General features: G+C 35.4%; 1 protein-coding gene across 2 annotated transcripts in view; it reads right to left on the bottom strand.

Annotated features, from left to right (window-relative positions):
- Nucleotides 1–5,367: 5,367 nt before the first annotated feature.
- MALT1 (mucosa associated lymphoid tissue lymphoma translocation gene 1) overlaps nucleotides 5,368–21,882 on the bottom strand; it is a 45,840-nt gene continuing 29,325 nt past the window's right edge. The window contains exons 9-16 of one of the 2 annotated variants that reach the window (XM_008583037.1): nucleotides 21,238–21,441; nucleotides 13,631–13,808; nucleotides 13,168–13,242; nucleotides 12,381–12,508; nucleotides 10,643–10,792; nucleotides 8,813–8,970; nucleotides 7,356–7,481; nucleotides 5,368–6,004 (exon numbers count right to left, since the gene is read on the bottom strand). In XM_008583037.1, coding sequence (XP_008581259.1) covers nucleotides 5,564–6,004; nucleotides 7,356–7,481; nucleotides 8,813–8,970; nucleotides 10,643–10,792; nucleotides 12,381–12,508; nucleotides 13,168–13,242; nucleotides 13,631–13,808; nucleotides 21,238–21,441 — 1,460 coding nt within the window. In that variant the 3' untranslated portion in view covers nucleotides 5,368–5,563. The remainder of the gene's footprint in view (nucleotides 6,005–7,355; nucleotides 7,482–8,812; nucleotides 8,971–10,642; nucleotides 10,793–12,380; nucleotides 12,509–13,167; nucleotides 13,243–13,630; nucleotides 13,809–21,237; nucleotides 21,442–21,882) is intronic. The other variant, XM_008583038.1, reaches the window with a different exon arrangement.

The following is a 21,882-nucleotide window of genomic DNA, read 5'->3' as shown; positions in this document are numbered from 1 at the left end:
ATCTCAGGTTACCCTGATAATCAGTTTGTTCATCTATAAATTGCGAGGCTGTGTAAAATGTTTGTACCTAGCACGCAAAAAGTGATACCATCCTCTGTCCCGGTGCTTAGCATGTAATTACTCACAACATTAAAAAATACATGAAGTCCTGTGTATTTTTAAATTTAAGATTGTCCTTATTAAAAGTTAAAAATGTGTTCTAAAATATTTATTGAAGCCTATCATATTTACATTATACAATTTTGTACATCTGTATTTTAAAATTATACAATAATTGTTCACTGTATAAAATCTGGAAGACATAGGTAAGCAAACAGAGAAAAATAACCCCACCAGAGATAAACACTGTTAATCTTTTAGTAAATCACCTTCCAGAGCTGTTTTGGGGGGCAGATATACTTAAAGTATTTTATATGACACCAACAGTAGGTGATGTTAATCAGCATGCTTTTTCAAAAGTGATTTTTAAAAAAATTCAGAGTATTTTAACATTTACTTGTACATATTTGTGAGGTATCAAAAGTGATTTTGGAGTGAACGGAATTCAATTGCAACTTATTTTAGAAGATATACATTGCCAATACTATGAACGTACTTTATAGGAAGTACTTTAATAACAAGTACACTGTATACAGGTGTGGTTTTAATGTCCGATTGAAGAACAATGCCAATCCTTTTCAAAAAGCCGACACCTCACAGGAACGGTCTCAGTACTGCCGGCTCTGCAAAGTATTATAAGCTCTTTGATGTTACATCATCATCATCACTTTACAGGTAAGGAAACAGGATCATAGACAAGCAACACACTTCAAATTGCACTATTAGTAAGTGGTGAAACTTGGAGCTGTCTCAGACCCCTTCTCCTTCGTAAAGACTAACTTTGTGTCTGATGCTGTAGTATTTGTAATGCTGTCAAGTTGGAAAAAAAAAGAGCATATGTACATTTATACAAACATTCTCATGTTCCAGGTATATTTTTCTTTAGTAATATTTTATTAATATGAGAAATATGTCATATAATTCAAAGGGAAAGAAATAAAAAATATATTTTAGTTAGGCCTGGATAAAATCCACAATGCCCAACTGTGAATTTGAACATTAATATCAATATCAATCTGAGAAACAGGATGAAATGCACAAAAGTAATGTGTAAATTCTGAGTACTTGGCATCGGCTGACAGTTAAAAGTGATGACAACATAACATATAAGTATCAGGGGAATGTTCAAATAACAGGAAAAAACTTAAAATTTATTAGGCCTTTTGTTTTAAAAAAAAAACCTTCAAAGTTAAAAAACATCAGATTTCATCCTGATATTAAAGTTGTGCTGATGTATGTGTCAAATACCTAAGCTCTGTCTGGCTACATGATAGAATTTCTTGAATCTGACAAATCAGAAATTGCGATTACGGCAGAGGCCACCTCACTTGTGCTTCATGTGCCAGTCAGAGATGTGAAAAGTAATAACGCTGGGGATAGAGGAAGAAGGCAGAGTGCGAGTGCACCTTTTCTGTGCCAGTGTTCTTCTCTACAGACTCTCTTTTCTAAGGCTCTCCTGATTTGGCTTGTTCATCACTTAATATATAACAATTCAATGTTTTATTTATTTATTTTTTGCAGCCGGCAGGTGTGGGGGTCTGAACCCATGACTTTGGTGTTATAACACCATACTCTAACCAACTGAGCAACTGGCCAGCCCTACAATATAATATTCTATATACAAAATATCCCATGCACTGAGATTTGAATTTTCTTTTACTAGAAAATTTTATGATGATTGCTACTTTATACATTTTTAAAGTTACCTTCCAGAAAATACCTCCTTCCTCAGCATCAAATATTGGCTTTGGATTTAGGTGAGCCTTTACTTGCTAACAACTCTACTATCCTAATATCTTTCTTTCATTCTAATTGGAACTGATAGGTTACCTTTCCTAAATTCCACTCATGTATAAATCCTATCTTAGTATTTGCAAAGCAGTTGATAAAAGAGATTCAAGTAAAATAAAAATATAGCTGTTAAAAAAGACAAAAACTGTACCATTCTTTTGTTTTTTAAAACCAGTTTTAAAATCGCAAATACAATACATGCTTGGATTTAAAAACTGCAAATATACAGAAAGGTGAAAAGTGAAATGTGAAAATTTCCTTTACCGAACTTCTAGTCCCATTCACTACAGCTGCATAGTCCAACGTGGAAGCTACTAGCTACATAGGGCTATTTAAATTAAAACTAAAATTTTAAAAATTCAGTTCTTCACACTAGCTGTATTTCACTCGCTCAACAACCACGCGGTGAGGTTATTTCACCAGGAGTGCAGATACAGGACGTTTCCATCACCACGGAAGCTCACTGGGCAGTGCTGCTCCGGTCACCCTAATTAAGCACTTGCATATAGTCCTTTATTAGACATACGATTTTTCAAAATGTTCCTCCCATTCTGTGGGTTGTCTTTTCACTTACTTAATGGTGCCCTTTAAGGTACAAAAGTTAATTTTAGTAAAGTCCCATATAACTACTTTTTTCCTGTTGCTTGTGCTTTTGGTGTTGTATCTAAGAAACCATTGCTTAGCCCAAGCTTACAAAGATTTAATTCTGTTTTCTTCTAAGATTTCTAGCTCTTATACTGGAGTCTATGATCCATTTTGAGTTAACATTTGTATGAGGTATGAGGTAGGAATCCTTTTGCATGTAGCTACCAGTCATCCCAGCACCATGCGTTGAAAAGACTACCCTTTCCCTACTGAACAGTGTTGCTGCCCCTGTTGAAAATCAACTGATCAGAATTGTGTGGTTTTATTTCTGGACTCTCAGTTCTATTCTTTTGATCTACATGTCCATCCTACACTGATGCACCTACACTGTCTTGATAGTTGTAGCTTTGTAGTAAGTTATGAAATTGTTACCAGTCAGTCCTCCAATTTTGTTCTTTTTCAAGTTTTGACTGTCTGGGTCCCTTGCAATTCCATATGAATTTTATCATCAGCTTGACATTTCTGCGAAAAATTGGGATTTTGATGGAATTGTGTTGAATCTGTAATTTTGGCACCACTGCCTTCCTAACAATGTCATGTCCTGGAATCCAATACATGAAAATGGAAGTCTTTCCATTTACAACTATTTACATCTTCTTTAATTTCTTGCAACAATGTTTTGTAGTTATATTTTATTCTTCTTGATGCTATTTTACATAGAATTTTCTTAAACTCATTACTCATTGCTAGTATGGAAATAAAACTGATTTTTAGATATTGATCTTGTATCCTGCAACCTGTTAAACTCATTTATTAGTTTTTAATGAATTCCTTAGGATTTTTTATATACAAGAATGTCAACTGTGAATACATATAGTTTTACTTCTTTTACAATATGGATAGTTTTTGTTTCTTCTTCCTGCCTAATTCCCTGGCTAGAACCCAAAGTATAATTCTGAACATAAGTGGTGATAGTGAACACCCTGTCTTATTCCTGATACTAAGGGGGAAAGCAATTGGTATTCAGTCTGTCACCACAAGTATGATGTTAGGTGTGGGTTTTTCATAAATGTTATGTTTATCATGTTGAGGAAGGTCCCTTTTATTTCTAGTTTGTTGGGCATTTTTAATCATAAAAAGGTTTTGGTTTTTATCAAGTGTTTTTTCTGCTTCTATCATGACAATCTATGTGGATTTTGTCCTTTATTAATATGGTATGGTTGATCCTCATTCACAATGACATATTTATGAATTTATCAACTTGCTAAAATTTATTTATAACCCTCAAACCAATATTCGTGGCACTTTTACAATCATTAGTATAATGACGTGCAGAACAGTGAAAAATTTGGGTCACTCAATATGCATGTTCCCAGCTGAGGTTGTTTCTGCTCTCGTAGATAGATGACCAGAGGACGGAGAAGGCAGAGGCCAGTTCAGTGTAGTATAAGAAGCTCTGGAGCCAGTTGAAAGGGGTTTGAATTCCAGCTGTGGCACCTTTTGGTGGGGTGGCCTCAGGCAAGTAACTTAATACTTCTAAACTTCATTTTTACTTTTCTGAGATAAAGAAAGTAGAATCTGCCAGGATGAGTTGTTTTTAGGATTCAAGCTCATAATCTACATAAGGTATGTATACGTGTGCACACACATAAACACTTTCCCTAGGAGCAATGGTTCAATATTCTCTAATTCAGTGTTTGTAGTGACTTTGTAGAACATAACTACTGTGAATAATGAGAAGTGACTATTAGCTTAATTGATTCTTGGATGTTAAGCGAACCTTGCATTCTTGGAATAAATCCCACTTGGTCACAGTGTATAATCCTTTTTATATGTTGCTGAATTCACTTTGTTAATATTTTGTTCATAATTTTGGTGTGAATAATTCTGGTATTCATTAGGGATACTGGTCTGTAGTTTTCTTGCGATAGCTTTGTCTGGTTTTGGTATCAGAGTAAGACGGGCCTCACAAGATGAGCTGGGAAGTGTTTGCTCCTCTTGTCTTTTTGGGAAGAGTCTGCAAATAACTGGTGTTAATTTTAATGTTTGGAGGAGTTCGGCAGTGAAGCCATCTGAGCCTGAAATTTTCTTTGTGGGACTTTTAAAATTACCAATTCAATCTTTTTCCTTGTTATTGCCAGTTGCCTTTATAACCTGCTTTTAAGTAGAACCAAAGGTGATAAGAAAATTATCTCCTAATGCCAACAAAATTGTAGAAGAACATACACATTATCAAAGAAGACACTTTCAATGTTTGGAAGATTCACATAAGCAGCTACCAAAATTTCTCAATTATATCTCTACTCTTGACCTCTGCTGTCCAGCATGAACATAGAGAAACATTTTGTGACTTCTCATGTGGTTTCATGACCTCATGCACAAGAATATTTCAGCCTGTTCTATATAAGATTTGTATGCAAATCTCTTAACTAACACTTGCAACAAAGTCCTATAGTCACAAACTAAAGTTTCTACATTCCTTGAGATAATTTACAGATATGCATATCTATATAATCTATATCTATATATATATATATAGTTCAATCTATCTACAAAAACAATATGTGTCTCAGACCCTGTCAGGAAGGCGGTGTGTAGTGGAAAAAATACTGGAATAGAAATCTGTAGGTCTCAGTTCTAGTGCCGGTTCTAACACAGACAAGATGCCTCAATCTGTTTTACCCACTAATAAAATCAGGTTAAGCCTGATGACCAGCAAGGTTCTTTCTGGTGCTAAATACACAATTACTTATTCTACAATAATGCCATTCCCATTGCTCTTACTTCAGAGTGGGCAAAATGAAAATATTTTTGTTACGTACATATAAACACACATACCCATACTTCATTCTTACAGAACACATTAACCAATTCACAAAATCTTAAAAGAGAAAAAAGAGGAAGAGGATGTCTGTGATTAAATAACATAATTCCAACATCTGAAAGTCCTGAGTTTGTTAGGAAACAGCTGCTACTAATTTCCCCTCTCTACATGTACATACTTGCCTTTTCACAAAGCCTCACTTTATGTAAGCACTATTTCACACCAGGCATCTAGTAATGATGCTCACTTTCAAAAACAGGGAGGTCAGTTTTCGGAAATCCTGAGCCTGTCAGAGAAACCGAATGGAATTTCATCAGTGGTCTCTACTGGCACATTGCTTCTACCAAACTGACATGAATAGTGGTGGGTGTGGTAACTTGAAATAAATGCATCTGGAGTCCGGCTGCAATGACAACTACCTGATGGCATAACACTATTTGAATTACCAAGATGTGAATGGTAAACAGCATGGAATGAGTCTTGAGATGAATGATAATGCCCTGCACCCCCTGAGGTGGCTGCAGAGCTCTGGTAAGGGCCATTAGACATAAGACAAGTTTGAAAGCAAGTCATCCTTCCCAAACCTCGATGAATGTCTAATTTAGCAATGAGAGGTTTCCCAACGTTCACTTCCTGCTTTTCCTCTACAGTGTCTTCCAATCCTGAGTACTGATATGACAAACATACTGTGAAGATTAGATGTTCCTGGAAAAGAAAAGAAATGAGGTTTATTATTTTTATCGACAGTGAAAATATATCAATCTTAAAATATTATTCACACACACATACATGACAAAAATCCACTCACTGCCTCCTTTGCCACCCCCTGCCTTTCTTCCCAAGGTCCAAATCTTCAGGGCATCTTTTCCTCTACGCTGAACTAAGAAAGGCCAGCTATAATCATCTTCCTTTTCCTTCCTTCAATACTTAACAGTTTAGTAGAATTCTAGTTTTTACTACTATAACTAGTCAAAATCACAGAGATCTTGTTTTTCTGATGAACAGTGAAAAGGCATTTTCTAGGCAGTGGGGCTTAGGAAACTTATCTTTTTCTATTATTGAAGATAGGGAATTATCCTTTAATGAAAAAAAAATAACCTGACTTTACACCTATGTCAAAAGTTTAAGCTGTTTTTGGGCCGGCCCGGTGGCGCACTGGAGAATGCGCCGCTTGGGAGTGTGGCGGCGCTCCCGCCGAGGGTTCGGATCCCATGTGGAGACCAGTTCCCACTCACTGGCTGAGCGCGGTGCGGGGGCAACACCGAGGGTTGCGATCCCGTTGCCAGTCCCCGGTGCGGGCGCGACACTGAGGGTTGCGATCCCGTTACCGGTCAGCAAAAAAGACAAAAAGGAAAAAAAAAAAGTTTAAGCTGTTTTAAGAATATTATGAAATAATAATTCACAATCATAGGTGGAAAATATAGCTGAATCAGATAACAGGCTAAATTGGTAAGAGAAGAGGAGACTTTAAATAGATTAGTTATGAACGCAGTGACAACAGGTTTATGCCTGCTGTCCTCATGTAAGTGCCAGTAGTGCCTATTCTGCTCCCTGAATTTTGGCTGATACATTTCTATGGTCATTTAGCTATGAATAAATTAAAAACTCAATTTTCACAAGGACATGCTTTTATTAGAAAGCTCAACCATGTACAGCTAAGCCATTAGCCTTCATTTGCAAGTCAACTAGAAATGAAAAAAAAATTAAAAAGAAATTCCAGTTCTAATTTGCTATATGTGTTGTAGAAAATCACAGTACTAGAAAATGATTATTTGAAAATGTTAAAATATTTACAAGCGGAATAGCTCTATGTTCCTAACTTTTCATCAATATGGAGGGTAAAGCACATATACTTTCACAGAAAAGCCCTGAGGACACTATAAGGGATAGATTATAATATAAAAAGGGTCACTGATAAGACCCACCATAGATCAGTTACCTCTATCTACTTCAATTTAATACCCAACAAAGCGGTACATCTATGGACTATGCCAAAATGAATTTTCAAGCTTCAAAAAGTTTTCCATTAGAAGCTATAAACAGGAAAAGTAGCAACCTTTAATTTTTGCAGTGAACTGAGTCTAGTATAGAGGCAATGCTTGGGAAGATCCTTTGATACTAAATAGCTGCCAGTTTCTTCAGGCGTCCCTTTATTTGCATCTTTTGGGTCAATATCTAGGTCCTGTGAAAAAATCAGTGAATGTTAATAATGAAATCAATGAAAATCACAACATAGTCTATGATGTAAAACATCTCAGCAGGTTTAGCTTTCTCATTAATTCTGGCCTGAGTTGGTAATCGCTTATCCAGCAATAAAGAAACAATGAAAACAACATTCTATGGTTATAACAGGCCTTCTAAATGTTACATTAATACATTTAAAAAGTAAAATGAACTCTGAAAGGATAGTTTCCTTTCAAACTATTCCTAGAAACACTTCTGAACCTACTCAGGTTTCCTGTTTGACTCCCGGGTTCTCTCCTTCTTTACCATCGCTTTTGGGAAGGAGCAGGGGAATTTATATGATCAGCATATTTAGGAAGAATAAATGGGCACGCCACAGTCAGCCTTTCCCTTTTCCTTCTTTTAGAGCTAACCCACTGGCCAAGAGAAAAGAGGTGTCCTGCTCCTCCAGAGAGAAGCCTACAGGCTCGCCCTGCCCAACACCTATCCCAGTCCATGCTGCCGAGACTGTCTCATTCTGGGGTTTTGTGCTAGGCCATTTGCTCTAACATGAAGCAATGTCCTCCATGTAATAAAAGTGATTTTTATTGTTGTTGTTTAAGGCTGGTCAAGTGAGGCAGTGGGAGTGGAGAAGGAACAATGAAATTTGTAACTGGTTGTGATCAGTTAGTTGTAAACACCACTGCACACTGACTAACCAGTGATATTCTGGATTTCTGTTTTTCTTACTCCTGTTTATTTTTTAATCTGTCACACCTATATAGGAAAGAGGGGTACTATTAATCAGTTTCTTTAGAGCAACACAAAGTAAACATACCTAAATATCTGGAAAGAACAGAACTAGATTTCTGTTCTTCCAATATATAGTCATACCTCAACAAGTAAGACTTATACTGTTATAATAACTTATACTGGAAACAATGATTTTAAAAGGAAATCATTCTTGACAATCCATATAGCACATTTACATTTGATGTCCTATTTAGGACATGAGAAATTAAAGGCATCCTTCCTGAGTGAACTTTAGACATTTCTAAATTTGATAAACTTGAGGAATTTGGGGAATTATTAAATATTATGACCAGTGTTACTAAACTACAAATACATAAACACATGCATATACATGTATATAAATATATGTGAAGGTACTTGAAAAAGTTCATGGAAAAATAGAATTAAAAGGTAATACAAATCTTTCCATGAACATTTTGAAGTACTCTTGTATATATTTCCTTTATATTTACCATCAACTTTAAGTTTTCAAAAATTTAGTCTTTAATAAGTGAGAATATATCATTGTATTTTAAATAAAAGAGAAAAGAGACTTACAAGTGGAAAATCAGTAACATAGGCATCACACATTATTATCTCTGGTGGTTTGTGGACTATACTTGTATAGATTATCATGACATTAGAAAACTCAGCCGCAAATCCTAATTGAATTTGAACCCCACATTGAAATTTAAGACACATACTTTCTGGAAGTTCTGAAAAAGAACAATCAGAACAATTTACAAAAAAATTACTTAGAGTGCTTGGTAAGTTTTCTGATGCAAATATCCTTTATGGGGCAAAACATGGTTAGCGTCATCATATTGTTTAAACAAAGACATATACACACAATTAAAAAAAGGAAAAAAAAAAAAAAAAAAGCTCAATATTCTGTTGGCCAAACAAATCAAATCTTCCATTTATTATTTTCTTATAGTTCTTGTTCATCTCCTTATGTAATTTTTATAGTGGTAATCAAAAGTATACATATAATTGTAGATGTATTTTCACTGTTGCTTCAATCTTTATGACAACAATTTTTAGTAAAGTATAATGTTACTGAATGGCCACACTTAGAGTCCGTTATCTTTAACCATTCTGTTACTCTTGAGTAGATATAATATTTCTGGGTTCTACTGTTTTTCTATCATGACCAATATTTCTGATACATATTTAATGCTTTAGGATTGTTGGATATAGCTATTTGGTGACAAACTTTTAAATTTACACAGAAGATAACAGTTTCACCATAACATTTCCAAAACAGGGGATTATTAATTTTCAAAATGTCTATTTGATGCAATTAAAAGAAAGAAATACACCAGTTTTAATTTTTCCTTAATTACTATTTAAATTTGCCATTTTCTATATTTCTTTCTTTATTATTAATATATTTCCAACTGTGTGGATTGCTATATGTGCATCATTTGTTTATTTATTGAAGGGGGTGTCAATGTTTTTTCTCTTACTATTTTGTAGGAGCACTTCATCATAAAAATAACTATTTACTTACTAAATCTGTTACAAATACTTTCTACCACATCTTCCAGTTTCATTTCATAAAAGGTTTTGTTTACCATAAATGGATCTTTACCTTTGTAATTTTGTTATTGTTTAGATCTTTTTCTAGGGAAAAGACATTCAATTTCAATTATTTATCCAATTATCTGGAATGTCAAGATAATATACTTATGGCATTTTACATTTTAATGAGCTTTAATATGTTAATTTACCAAAAATATATCTTAGAAAACAAAAAGTACTATACTATCAAAAGAAAGATATTTTATAGGAGCTCAATAAATACATTTTTTACAGTTATCTGTGCTAAAAGATCCACAGAATAGACACTCGGGATTCACAGAAAATCCAAAGTCTTTATATCAGTCAATAATTTAAACTTATTTTCACTAAATCACATAGAATTACCAAAAAGTAAACAAGCTATAGATATGAGTTTTCACTTCATCTTCTTTTCTCCTGATCATCCAACCGATTCAAGTGTCCAAGAGAGAATGCTCAGTAACACTCCTGAGCACAGACCACTTGGTGGGTACGATGCTTGTCTCTCATGTGAACTCTCATGCAATCTCAAACAAGCCTATGAAGTAGGGACGATTTCTTATCCCTATTTCATAGAGCACATTTTTTCAAGTGTTAGAGACTGATGAGAACCCAGACAGACCTATTTTAAAAATAGAAGATTTTAAAAATGATCATTTTAATACCTATAATTGAAACATTTGTTTAGTTTGGGATTTGCCTACTAGGCCAAAATATTTTCACTATAAAATTGAAGGAAAGCTGTTTATTCAGGAAAAAAAAAACTTCACGATTTAAAATAAGTATATTATAGAAAGATCTCACAAAAAATAGACTTTACCATACCATGAGCCTTGGCCCACTGTAGATTCCGCACCAGGGATTCTGCAGAATATGCTGTCACCTGTATTGGATCAGTAAGCGCTCTCTTTTCAGATAAACTACTTCGAATCTCTAGAGCCTGTTTGCCTTTGGTAAGGTGACATTTACCCATATCTGAAAGATAAGAAAATGTCATTTTTAAGACCACCATTCTGCTGTTGTGTTTTAAACATTTGGCCCCCAAACATTCCTACAAATCATGTTATAGTCTTGAGATCATTCATTCCTCAACAAATATTTACTGTGCACCTACTATGTGCCAGGCATGGTTCAAGGTACTGGGGATGTAGCAGTAAGCAAGGACATAAAAACATTGGACCCATTCACTTCTAAAGGCCCCTTTCTAGCTTTTATCTTCTGTAATTCTAGGAATATTAGGGACTAGCAAATCCCTAATATTCTAAGCCTTGAAATCCACAAAGAGCTAAAAGTATATTTCTTTACTAGAAGAGCAGCTGTGATAATGTCTGTACTGTTGAAAAATACATTCAGCTAGTAAACAAATGACTACATATCTATGAGAAAAGTTAAAACAACCTGCCACATTTACCTCAGCTATCTTTACTTTTTAAAAGAGGAAATAATGTGCTAAGACCACCCATATGGCTAAAGCACCATCATTCCTCTCTCCTCACCTGAAGTAACCATCACCCAGTGCAGTGTCTATATTCCCATTCCTATTTTTACTCATGTGTAGGTATCTGTAAATAGCATGTGCCAATGTTTTAGGTTTTAAATTTAACAAAAATGTTACTTACATGCATGCTTTTGTAATGTGCTATTTTCTTTCTACATGTTTTAGATACACATTAAGTAAATAAAAAAACAGACAAAAGCTGAACTGCTCTGCTTGAAGCAGGAGAGTGGAAGGAAGTCCAAATTCCTGGCTGGCTATATTAAAAGGGAAAGCTGTTAAATCAAGTGATCTAGCTAAAATATCTACACTGATCAAAACACAAAAATAAATGTGACTGACGGCTGTTAGTGGAACACCTTATACTCAAACTGCCATCTTGAGAATATCCATGAAACCCCATTATCTAGTGGTGCTAGTTTGCAAAAGAGTTACCTTCTTTTTGATGTGGCTTATAAAATGGCATTTCAAAAAACACCTTGCAATCTACAGATTAACAGGTCCTCATTTTGCACCTGACATGCTGCATTATTCCAGCAGGCAGGGAAGGGGACAGAGGAAATGAAAGATGTGGTGTTAGACCTCCACAATCATGTTCTCAAAGCAAGATTTTAAAACTACTAGGTTCATCAAGAAAAAAAAAATCAGCTTTTTTCAGTAGGGTCTCAAAATTTCTGTGAAGTTTTTTCTCTTCAATCCTGGGAGAGACTGCTCACTAGACAACTGTTTTTGCAAACAGGTAGACTGGGCAGCGCCAAAGTGCCAGGCATAGAAACAAGTTGGAGCCCTGAAGATTAAACTTTACTTCACAGTTGTGCCTGGGGTCAGCCCCGTAGTCTCAGGAATGCCGCACAGACAGCATGCAGCTAAGTCAACTGGGAAAGAAGAAAGGAATTACATAGCAGGAATTTTGCTCCATGATATATTAAAAATTTGTCTTATAAAGTAAATACTAATCCCAAACCCACACAATAACAGTATGAGTAAAATAATCACCAGAGAACCCTGGAGGTTTATCTCCCTTACTCTCCTTTTTTCAGGTAGTTTTCTCTTTATTTTTTATTTTACCTTCTGCAACTTCATCCAGTAACACTGTTATTTTCTTGTCTTCTAATAATCTGTCTTTTAAAAATTTCATGAAGATTCCATTTGCCAATCCAGAATGCTGGATTTCAAAAGCTTCTGCTCCTTGACACCTTAAAAATAGGGGAAGAAAGAAATGAAATAGGTCTGGCACAGAAAGACAGCACGTTTTCTCACTGTATGTGGAAGTTAAAAAAAATAGGACACACAGACGTGGAGTGGTGGTTACTGGAGACTGGGGAGTTGGGGGAAGGGGAGATGTTGGTCAAAGGGTACAAGGTTTTGGCTAGACAGGAGGAAAAAATGATAAATATCTGGGGTGATGGATATGTTAATAAGCTTGATTCAGTAATTCCGCATTGTATACAAATACCATAGCACCACGTTGTGCCCCATAAATACATACAATTATAATTTGTCAATATCCAATAAAAAGGTAAATTTTTTTAAAAAAGAAAAATTTTAAACAGCAGACACTTGCTATATGCGGCTTCTGTACACACTGATGAGCCCTCATTCTCTCTTCTGCCCCTCATGTGACATCCTTAATTAGAGTTCACATTTAAGCAGGAACTAAATGCCTTGGTGCGTAGTGAAGAGACAACAAGATATGAAGGGCTAAAGCCAATTATCTAAGGCTTTCTACCAAGAGTATCATAGAGACAAATTTACGCCTAGATGTCTATGGATATTTCTAGGACTCTAATCTACAACCGAAAAGAAGGCATAGAAGAATAAAGGAATCTTCTGCATAAACACGAAATTTTCTTACGTGGCATATCCGAACACAATATTGGCGGTGACTTTAAGTGCATCCAAGATTGGAATGGTATCATCATAGTCATTTCTATTTAAAAGAAGGAATGGGGAGAGAAGAGCAGATACAAATACAAAAAGTTAAACAGCATTCTTAGAGTAGAAAAAATATAATGAAAAATATAATACATTTAGTATATACATAAGTTAAAATTATAGATCATCCTTTGTAGTATGATGTGTACCCAAACCCTTTAGTTCTTTAATTTTGTTCTATAGCAAATAGGGAAAGAGTTAAAATATTAGATATACATAGACAAAATATATTTTCCTCTACTTTTCTTCTTTCAGTTTCAACGTATAATCTAAAATTCACAAACTCAAATGGTTCTCAGCATTTCACAAGTTTGCCTTATGTTTAATTTGTCAAGGTTGATATTTAACTCCAACAATCATTTAATAAAGATTGGAAATTTTACCTTTTCCTACACATATCCAACAAGAACACATTGAGTCCTGTTTCTTTTTCCTGCATCAATTTCAGTATATTCTGTACACACAGACAATTTTCAGACCTATATGGATTGGGGGCATCAACGGGGACCATAAAGCTGTTCCCAAAGTTTTCATAACCATGTCCTGCATAATACAATAACCCTGAAAAAAAAAAGAAAAAGAGGTAGATGTTAATTCTAAATGCACTCTGAACATAAGGATAGCACACTTCTTTTAAAAAAGTGACTTTTATTTTCTTTAAGTTGATGCACACATGTGTAAGAAATACCAAATTACGAAAACAGTCAATGTTAATTTGCATTTAAAATTACTTTGGCAACAGTCTTCAATTCTACATTTTAAAACATCAAGATGTTGTCTGAAGTGTAATCTAATTTATAAAAGCAATAATTTGTAACCAATGATATAATATGAAATGCAATTTTATGTCATGATGTATGAAAAAGAAGGCACCTACAACTTCTTTCCTGACTCATTTGTCTCCCCCATGAGGCTAGGAGCTCCTTCAGGGCAGGGATAGTCTTACATTTACCTGTGTATTCCTGGCTCACAGCAGGAGCTTAGCAAGGATTTATAGGATGAACAAACACACACAATTCAGATGAATAGCTACCGTGATACCAAGTGCAAGCAGCTCCATAGTCATTGTCATAAATATTTGTATGGGTTATAAAGATATAAATGTAGATTTATGATCGGAGAGGAGAAATCTGGTTTTATAGGTTGCTATTTCTTCTTTGTGTTATGAGATATATCATAAGTTTTCCAGCTAGACTCTCTCAAATTAATAATCTAAAATTTGGGTTAGTTTTAGGACTCAATAGATGAGTCACATTTCCTTACTGAGAAACGATACTACAAAAACACCAAACAACTCCAAATGCTTTCTTGAAAAGAAGTTTGTTTCAGTTGTAAAAACAACAAAAAGATCAGCATGGACTTCCTTATAAAAATATTTGATAGAAATGCTTTTGAAGATATATTCCCCTAAGCCTGTGATCTCTAAAGCCCGCCAGTTTAGCTCTCTCAATCATCTGGACATAAAGATTTCTTTAAAGGGTACTTTAAAGTTAATACTACCAGGCATTTAGACAAGAAACCAAAAAATAGCTAGTCCATTGCAATTATAGCCCCAACTCCTAACAGAGAACGTGGCTTTGAGAACTGAAGAAAACTTGCTTCATTTGGTCCTAGAGGGCAAAATGCAGGTCATCTTCTTTTCTGGAATTTCTATTAAAATGAGAAAAATAGTTCTTGCACATACATTTCAGATCAAATGAGAAAATGAATATGCCCATGTATCCAGTGCGGGTTTGTTCTGTAGCTCAAGTGTGCACTGAATATTATCATGCTGGCACTGAGTCCCCACGCGCTAGGATCCTGCAGCCCAGCTGGAGGTTCAAGCGTGCTCATGTTGTCATGCAACGCTGAGAGTCAGCACACAATTAAATGCCCTAAATCAGGTCGTCAGGGCAATCACGGAGGAAACGCGTAAAGTGCAGGGAGGGAGGTCAGTGTCAGGTGGAACAGCAGGCGCTGGTCTGGGGAGAATGGGGAAAGGCAGAGAGAGAGCAAGGCCCACTACAGGCAGGAGAACAGATGCAAACAAGGCATGGCCCTGGAACGCAGGCTAACAGAAAAGAGACTGGCCTAGCCAGCAATTAAATTACTGTTGTAAATGGAAATAAGAGCGCACAGATAGGGAACAACAACAACAAAAAAGAGTGCACAGGTAGAATTTTGAAAATCACCACAAAGGGAGGGGATTGAATTCAATAAGCAACAAACATCAAGTAAGTGAAAAGACGGCCCACACAATAGGGGAAAGTATCTGCAAATCATATACCTAATAAAAACAACTTATATCCAGAATCAATAAAGAATTCTTCAACTCAACAATAAAAAGACCAACAATGGGATTTAAAAACGGGTAAAGGACTTGAATCAACACTCTCCAAAGAGGATATACAAATGGCAAATAGGCACATGAAAAGATGCTCAGCATCGTTAGCTGCCAGGGAACTGCAAATCAAAACTGCAATAAGATACCACCTCACATTTACTAGGACGGCTATAATCAAAAGGACAGACACCACAAGGGTTGGTGAGGATGGAGAAACTGAAAATGTCATTCCTATCTGGTGGGAATATAAAATGGTGTAAGAACTCTGGCAAGAGTCTAGCAGTTCCTCAAAAAGTTCAATACAGAATTACCACATGACCCAGCAATTCCTCTCCCAAGAGAACTGAAAACTTAAGTCCATACAGTAATGTGTACACATATGCTCTTTGCAGCATTATTTACAATATGCAAAATGAAAACAACCCAAATGTCCATCCACTGATGAATGAATAAACAAAATGTGGTATATTCACATAATGGACTATTATCCAGTCCTAAAATAATAAAGTTCTGGATACAGGCTAGAATATAGATGAACCTTGAAAACATTATGCTAAGTGAAAGCAGCCAGACATACAAGGCCACATGTTGAATGATTTCACTTATACGAAATGTGCATTCAATTTGTCTCTATGGCAAATTCATAGAGACAGAAAGTAGATTTGTGGTTGCTAAGGGCTGGAGTAAGGAGAAAAGGGAGTGACTGCTGATGGGTATGGGGTTTCTTTCTGGGGTGATGAAAATGTTCTGGAGTTAGTTAGTGGTGATTGATGCACAACTAAACCGCTCGCTGAATAATACACTTTAAAAGAGTAAAATTTGTACTCCACTATCTTATATTCAAAATATTTCCCATCAGTCTTTTTAGTGCTTCTCTCCTTTCTATCTACTCAAATCTTAACCAGTCCTCAAGGTTATCTCAAATTCAGAATCCTTGGCGAGTCATCACCTGGTCTGTAGCTTACTAATAAACTTCAGTCTCTCCCTATCTTGAAATGCTGCAGCAGCACTTTTTGGGAATTACATACTGGTTTTTATGGACATTACAGTTCTATGTATACTTAAATTTTCTGACAAATCTTTTACATTTACGTAGTGCTTTCATAGTTTTCAAAGTACTTTCATACACACAATCTAATTTTAATCCACCCCTATTTTACAGATGAGAAAACTAAATTAAGAAGATTAAATGATTTGCTTGTGTCTGAACTCCGTATAAAGCATTCTTTCCCATTACATAAAGTGAGTACAATTTTCTTTGGAGGATATATCATGTTCTTTATTCTCTATATCTCCCTCAGCACATAGTATATTCCTTATCTGGACTGTGAATATAATAGGAACTCAGTAAATACATATTAAATTGCATTAAATTAATAATGCAAATTGATCAAGACAGAGTCAGATCTAAAGGTCTTTTAGAAAGGGTCAACAAATGGCACTACTAAGACACCAACCAGCAAGCCTGGGTGTAGCCCCATCATGCCGCTTAACATGTCTAGCTCTAGCAAGACTTGACTCAAGGGAGGGCTTAGCTCCCATTGATCCAGGGGAAAGCTAAGTGTGATTCTACTACGTCAATGCCATATGTCCAGCCCTGCAACCACTGAAATTAAGACACTTACACCAAGATGGTCTCTCCTCCCCAGATGACTTATGAAAAATATAAGCATTTTGTATGAAAGTCTGCAACCAAATTATACTGAGGGGAATTAAGTATTTTTATGTAAAATAAAATGCTCCAAATCATTGTATTTTTAAAATTCCATCTCTAGTACTGCTTATTCATTAAATTAATTATCTCATTTCTCAAGGATAAAGAACAAAATAAATATCTTTATAAATGTCAAAGAATTAGATCTTTAGGGAATCTTATTTCTTGGGAACATGATTTTCAAGAATATAGTTTGTCACAGATATTTTGTCTAAAAAGAAAATAATCATTTAAATGAAAAATGTTCTCGTTTGGGTGAATCTGCACTCCACCTAGCATGGTGCTCCATGAGAGCATCACCCACCAGCAGCGGCAGACTCATGCAGCACTCACGGTGTGCCAGGCGTGGTGTGCCAGGCATGGTATGCCGGGCACGGCTCCAGAAAGCTCTTTAGTCCTATTACCTCATACAGTCCTCATGACACAAACCTCAGAACAGGGTAGGTAATATTATCACCTTCCTTTTACAGATGTAAGCCTGAGACATTGGGGTTTAAAAGCTCACCCAAATTCAAAAGACTAATAAGAGATGGAACCAGAATTTGGATGTAGCTTAGCTAAACCTCTGTGCTATGTTACACTGTGTCTATAATATACTGCCAGCTTTTTAGTTAACTTTACTCTCAGAAAATGTGAAGTGTCAGTGTACTGGCTTTTCACTATTTTACATTATGGCTTTAAAAACTCCTTTTTTTCCCAAAAGAAAACTTCGGCAGACACTTAACATAAAAACTGATGAAAGCTGGGTTTCTGTCATTGAGGCCTGAAGTGGAACGTTACCTAATCCAAATCCCCAATCTAAAGATGAAGGAAAGCATAAATTCCTTTAATAACTTCTCAGGAAACTACAGTAATAATAGCTATAATATTTTGAGCACTTTCAATGTGCCAGGCACGGGGATAATTTTTTATTTTATTTACCCTGTAACAACCTCATTAACTTAGTTCTATTCATTTTATGGATCCCTTTTTGGCTTAGAAAAGTTAAATAACAAGACCACAGTCATACAGCTATTAAGTAGAAATGCCAAAGCTTCAGACCTGGGATAGCTTATTCTAATGCCCATTACTTAATCACTGAGCTGCAGTGAACTGAATGACTCCTCTAGGGTGAGTAAGGCTTTTGGCATATTCTGACCAGACTTCTTTTTTTTTTCTTCTCCACAAAGCACAGCTAAGCTGCAGCAAGTGATGAATATAGAAAGATATATGGTGGGGTAAATAGCATGCCAAATAGTTATTTGTTTTATCCTAGCTATCTATATAAAATAAGTAGAAATCTTTACCCTTATTTATCTTCAAGGACATGTAGTGTAAGTCAGTCATTTCTGTTTTTGATTCTTGTTTTTTATGTTTATATATGTTTAAAAGTGAATTACTTATTTTCTGTTCTGTTGTAATTTTTATTTCTTTTATAGACCCATGGGTGTTATAATAGAAAAGGGTGTAAGCTTGAGTCTCTGTTTTCCATATCTAAAGTTGTTCATGCTGAAATTCCTATGATTTTCCCTTCCACCCCTTCCCCAATTACTATTAGTCACTGGGGGATATCAGCTAGAGGTAAAGGCATGGTCCAAAAGAAAAATGCAAAGTTTCTTTACAACATGCCCTAAACCCTCAAGCCTCACCACACTTACATTTAATGTAGATGTGTCTGATGTTTTGGATAGTCACAATACTTCAAAATACAATGCAGCCACCCTGTTAAGACATGAATCAGTAGTATTTAAAATTTTCTAGCTTTCTTAAGCTCGATTTTGCTTTAATATGCCTCTATTCTGTATTCCAAGATGATGTTTTTACAGTGGGGCAAAGCTTCAGCCTAAACTGAAATCTTGCCACATTTGCTTATATTTCTGGTTCTCTACTTAGCAAGGGCAAATAAAGGTTTTGATTTAAAAAGCCAAACAAAGGGCTTAAAAAGCCAAGGTGACAATGTCAATAAGAAATGAGAATAAATAATTAACTACCTAATTCTTCATATAATTTCCTCACTCTTTCAATACCTCACCAATCCAGAAACCTTAATTGATCAATATTTTTTCCTTACCCCTCATTATGTCTAGTGAAGTTTTAAAAGCCTTTTCCTGTTTAAGCCATGTAGGCACCTTAAAAACTGAGATAAATTATATAATATAAAAATGCTTAAACAATCCACCTGATTCTAGACTGATATAAGCCAATTACCAAGGGGGCATATTTGTATATTCTTTCGTATTTTTGTAAGAAAAATGGATGGATTCTCCTATTACTCATCACTCCAAAACGCTCATAAGCAAAGTTATGTTTTTTTGTTTTTTGTTTTTTTTAAAGATGACCGGTAAGGGGATCTTAACCCTTGGCCTGGTGTTGTCAGCACCACACTCAACCAGTGAGCGAACCGGCCATCCTTATAAAGGATCCGAACCCGTGGCCTTGGTGTTATCAGCACTGCACTCTCCTGAGTGAGGCACGGGCCAGCCCTCAAAGTTATGTTATTACAACATCAGCGTAATAGCTGAAATCCCAAATTTGAGGTTTACCTTGTTAATTTCATTTGTGTTATGACAGTAATCAATATTTAGAGAAGGAAACTCATTTAAATACAATTTTGACTTTCCCCTTTCTCTTATATAGTAGTGTGTTAAATCTTGAAAAAAATGGGTTTTGTTCCATTAAAAATCCTACTTTGAGAATCATTAGCAATTCCTCCAAGTCTGCCTCACCACATCAATCTAATCGTAAATAAAAAGACTAAATTCAGAAATTGTTAAAGTAAAATAATTAGAACGATATAGAAGCCTACTTGATACTTTTTGTTTATCACTTGCATGCCTAACAACAGGCCTGGAAATATCATTTTCCTGGCAGTCAAATGATATTGCGCAATGTCATGGTAAGCACAATCCTGTGAAAGACGGTTCAAATGAGCTCAACAGCTGGTGTTCCCATACTTGAGGTTATATATATTAAAAGAATAAGACACCAAAGACATTACTACTGTCAGTGTACTGTCTTAAAATTCTTTACCTACATGCAGTGTTCTTAACATACGTAAGTGAAAGAATGGGAAAAAACATTAAAAATTGTACTGTTACAATTTTTGTGGAGATGCATCTTTAACCATGTCTGCATAAAACTTTAATTTACAAATTGTTGTCATATGCCTCATTCACCAACATTTCTTTGTTAAATTCTAGTTCCTATTTAAAGACTAGAAAATACCAAGCAATAGTTAGAAAAAAGAAACAAATTTAATGTACATTCAGTTACAACCTTTTTTTTTTTTTCTTTTTTGAGGCTGGCCACACCACGCTCAGCCAGTGAACGCATCGGTCACCCCTATATAGGATCCGAACCCGCCGCGGGAGCGCTGCTGCGCTCCCAGCGCGGCACTCTCCCGAGTGTGCCACAGGCTCGGCCCTCAGTTACAACCTTTTTTTTTTTTTCTTTTTTGTGGCTGGCCACACCACGCTCAGCCAGTGAACGCATCGGTCACCCCTATATAGGATCCGAACCCGCCGCGGGAGCGCTGCTGCGCTCCCAGCGCGGCACTCTCCCGAGTGTGCCACAGGCTCGGCCCTCAGTTACAACCTTTTATACTCAAAAAACCCCTAAACACATAGAGTAGTATTTTACATATATTAATGTACATTTAGCTATTTGGTCATCAGCCTTTACAGTAGCTCTTATAGTCAATAAAAAACAAAATCACAAAAGACAGGTCAGAATTCTAATAAGAACAATATTGTTTTGACAAAAAAAGAAACACGTAAGCAAGTAAAGACATTAAGCTAATTAATTATTCATATGGAGTGAAGTTCAAATCTATCTTTTCTTTTACAAGAAAAATAAAACTCTTCAATTCAACGATGTGCTTACCTTACCTGTATCTAATTTTCAACTCTTAACCTAACTTCCACAATGAAAAGAATAGTAGATAATTATAAAAACAAAGATTATAAATATCTTACCATATACTCCTTTGTCTAGAAGTAGTAAAAATTCATCCACGGCATTACGCATCTCATATTCAGTAAGATCCAACAGGGAGACAACTTTGAAATCTAGCTGTCTTAATATGTTGGTCAATTCATATACATCCACCAAAGGAGCTTTGAGCTTTGGGTGCTCCCAGTAATTCATATTTCCTATCAAAAGAGCAACCTTGTCCTTTGCTGTAAAAAAAAAAAAAAAAAGCAGGGGGTGGGCATTTAAAGGAGGATATAAAGATTAAAATAAAACCTATGTAAATAGTATCATTATAATAAAAAAGCATGCTTTAAGACTGCATGATTTAATTATTATTTAATTTCATTTAAAAATTATACTTAATGTAGCAGACCAATACACTCTAAGGAACACAAGAGGCTAAAATATCAAACAACTGAAATTGAACTTATTGATGCTTTTGAGAACCAGGCAAAGGATATTTACTACCAGTATAAGAAGCATAATGGTTACTAATATTAAAGTACATTTTCACTGAATTACAATGAAGAATTTAATATTCAACTAGACTTTTAGATGTCTTAGAGCACTCTCTTGAATTTAATGGTAATTAAGACGATGGGTAAGTAAATCTTACCTTGTCCAGTCTACTTGTAAAACAGTTCCTG

Source organism: Galeopterus variegatus, unplaced genomic scaffold, assembly GCF_000696425.1.
Source record: "Galeopterus variegatus unplaced genomic scaffold, G_variegatus-3.0.2 Scaffold2806, whole genome shotgun sequence".
Taxonomy (NCBI): domain Eukaryota; kingdom Metazoa; phylum Chordata; class Mammalia; order Dermoptera; family Cynocephalidae; genus Galeopterus; species Galeopterus variegatus.
Note: the sequence above shows the minus strand (reverse complement) of the source record. Positions and strands in the feature narration are given on the sequence as shown.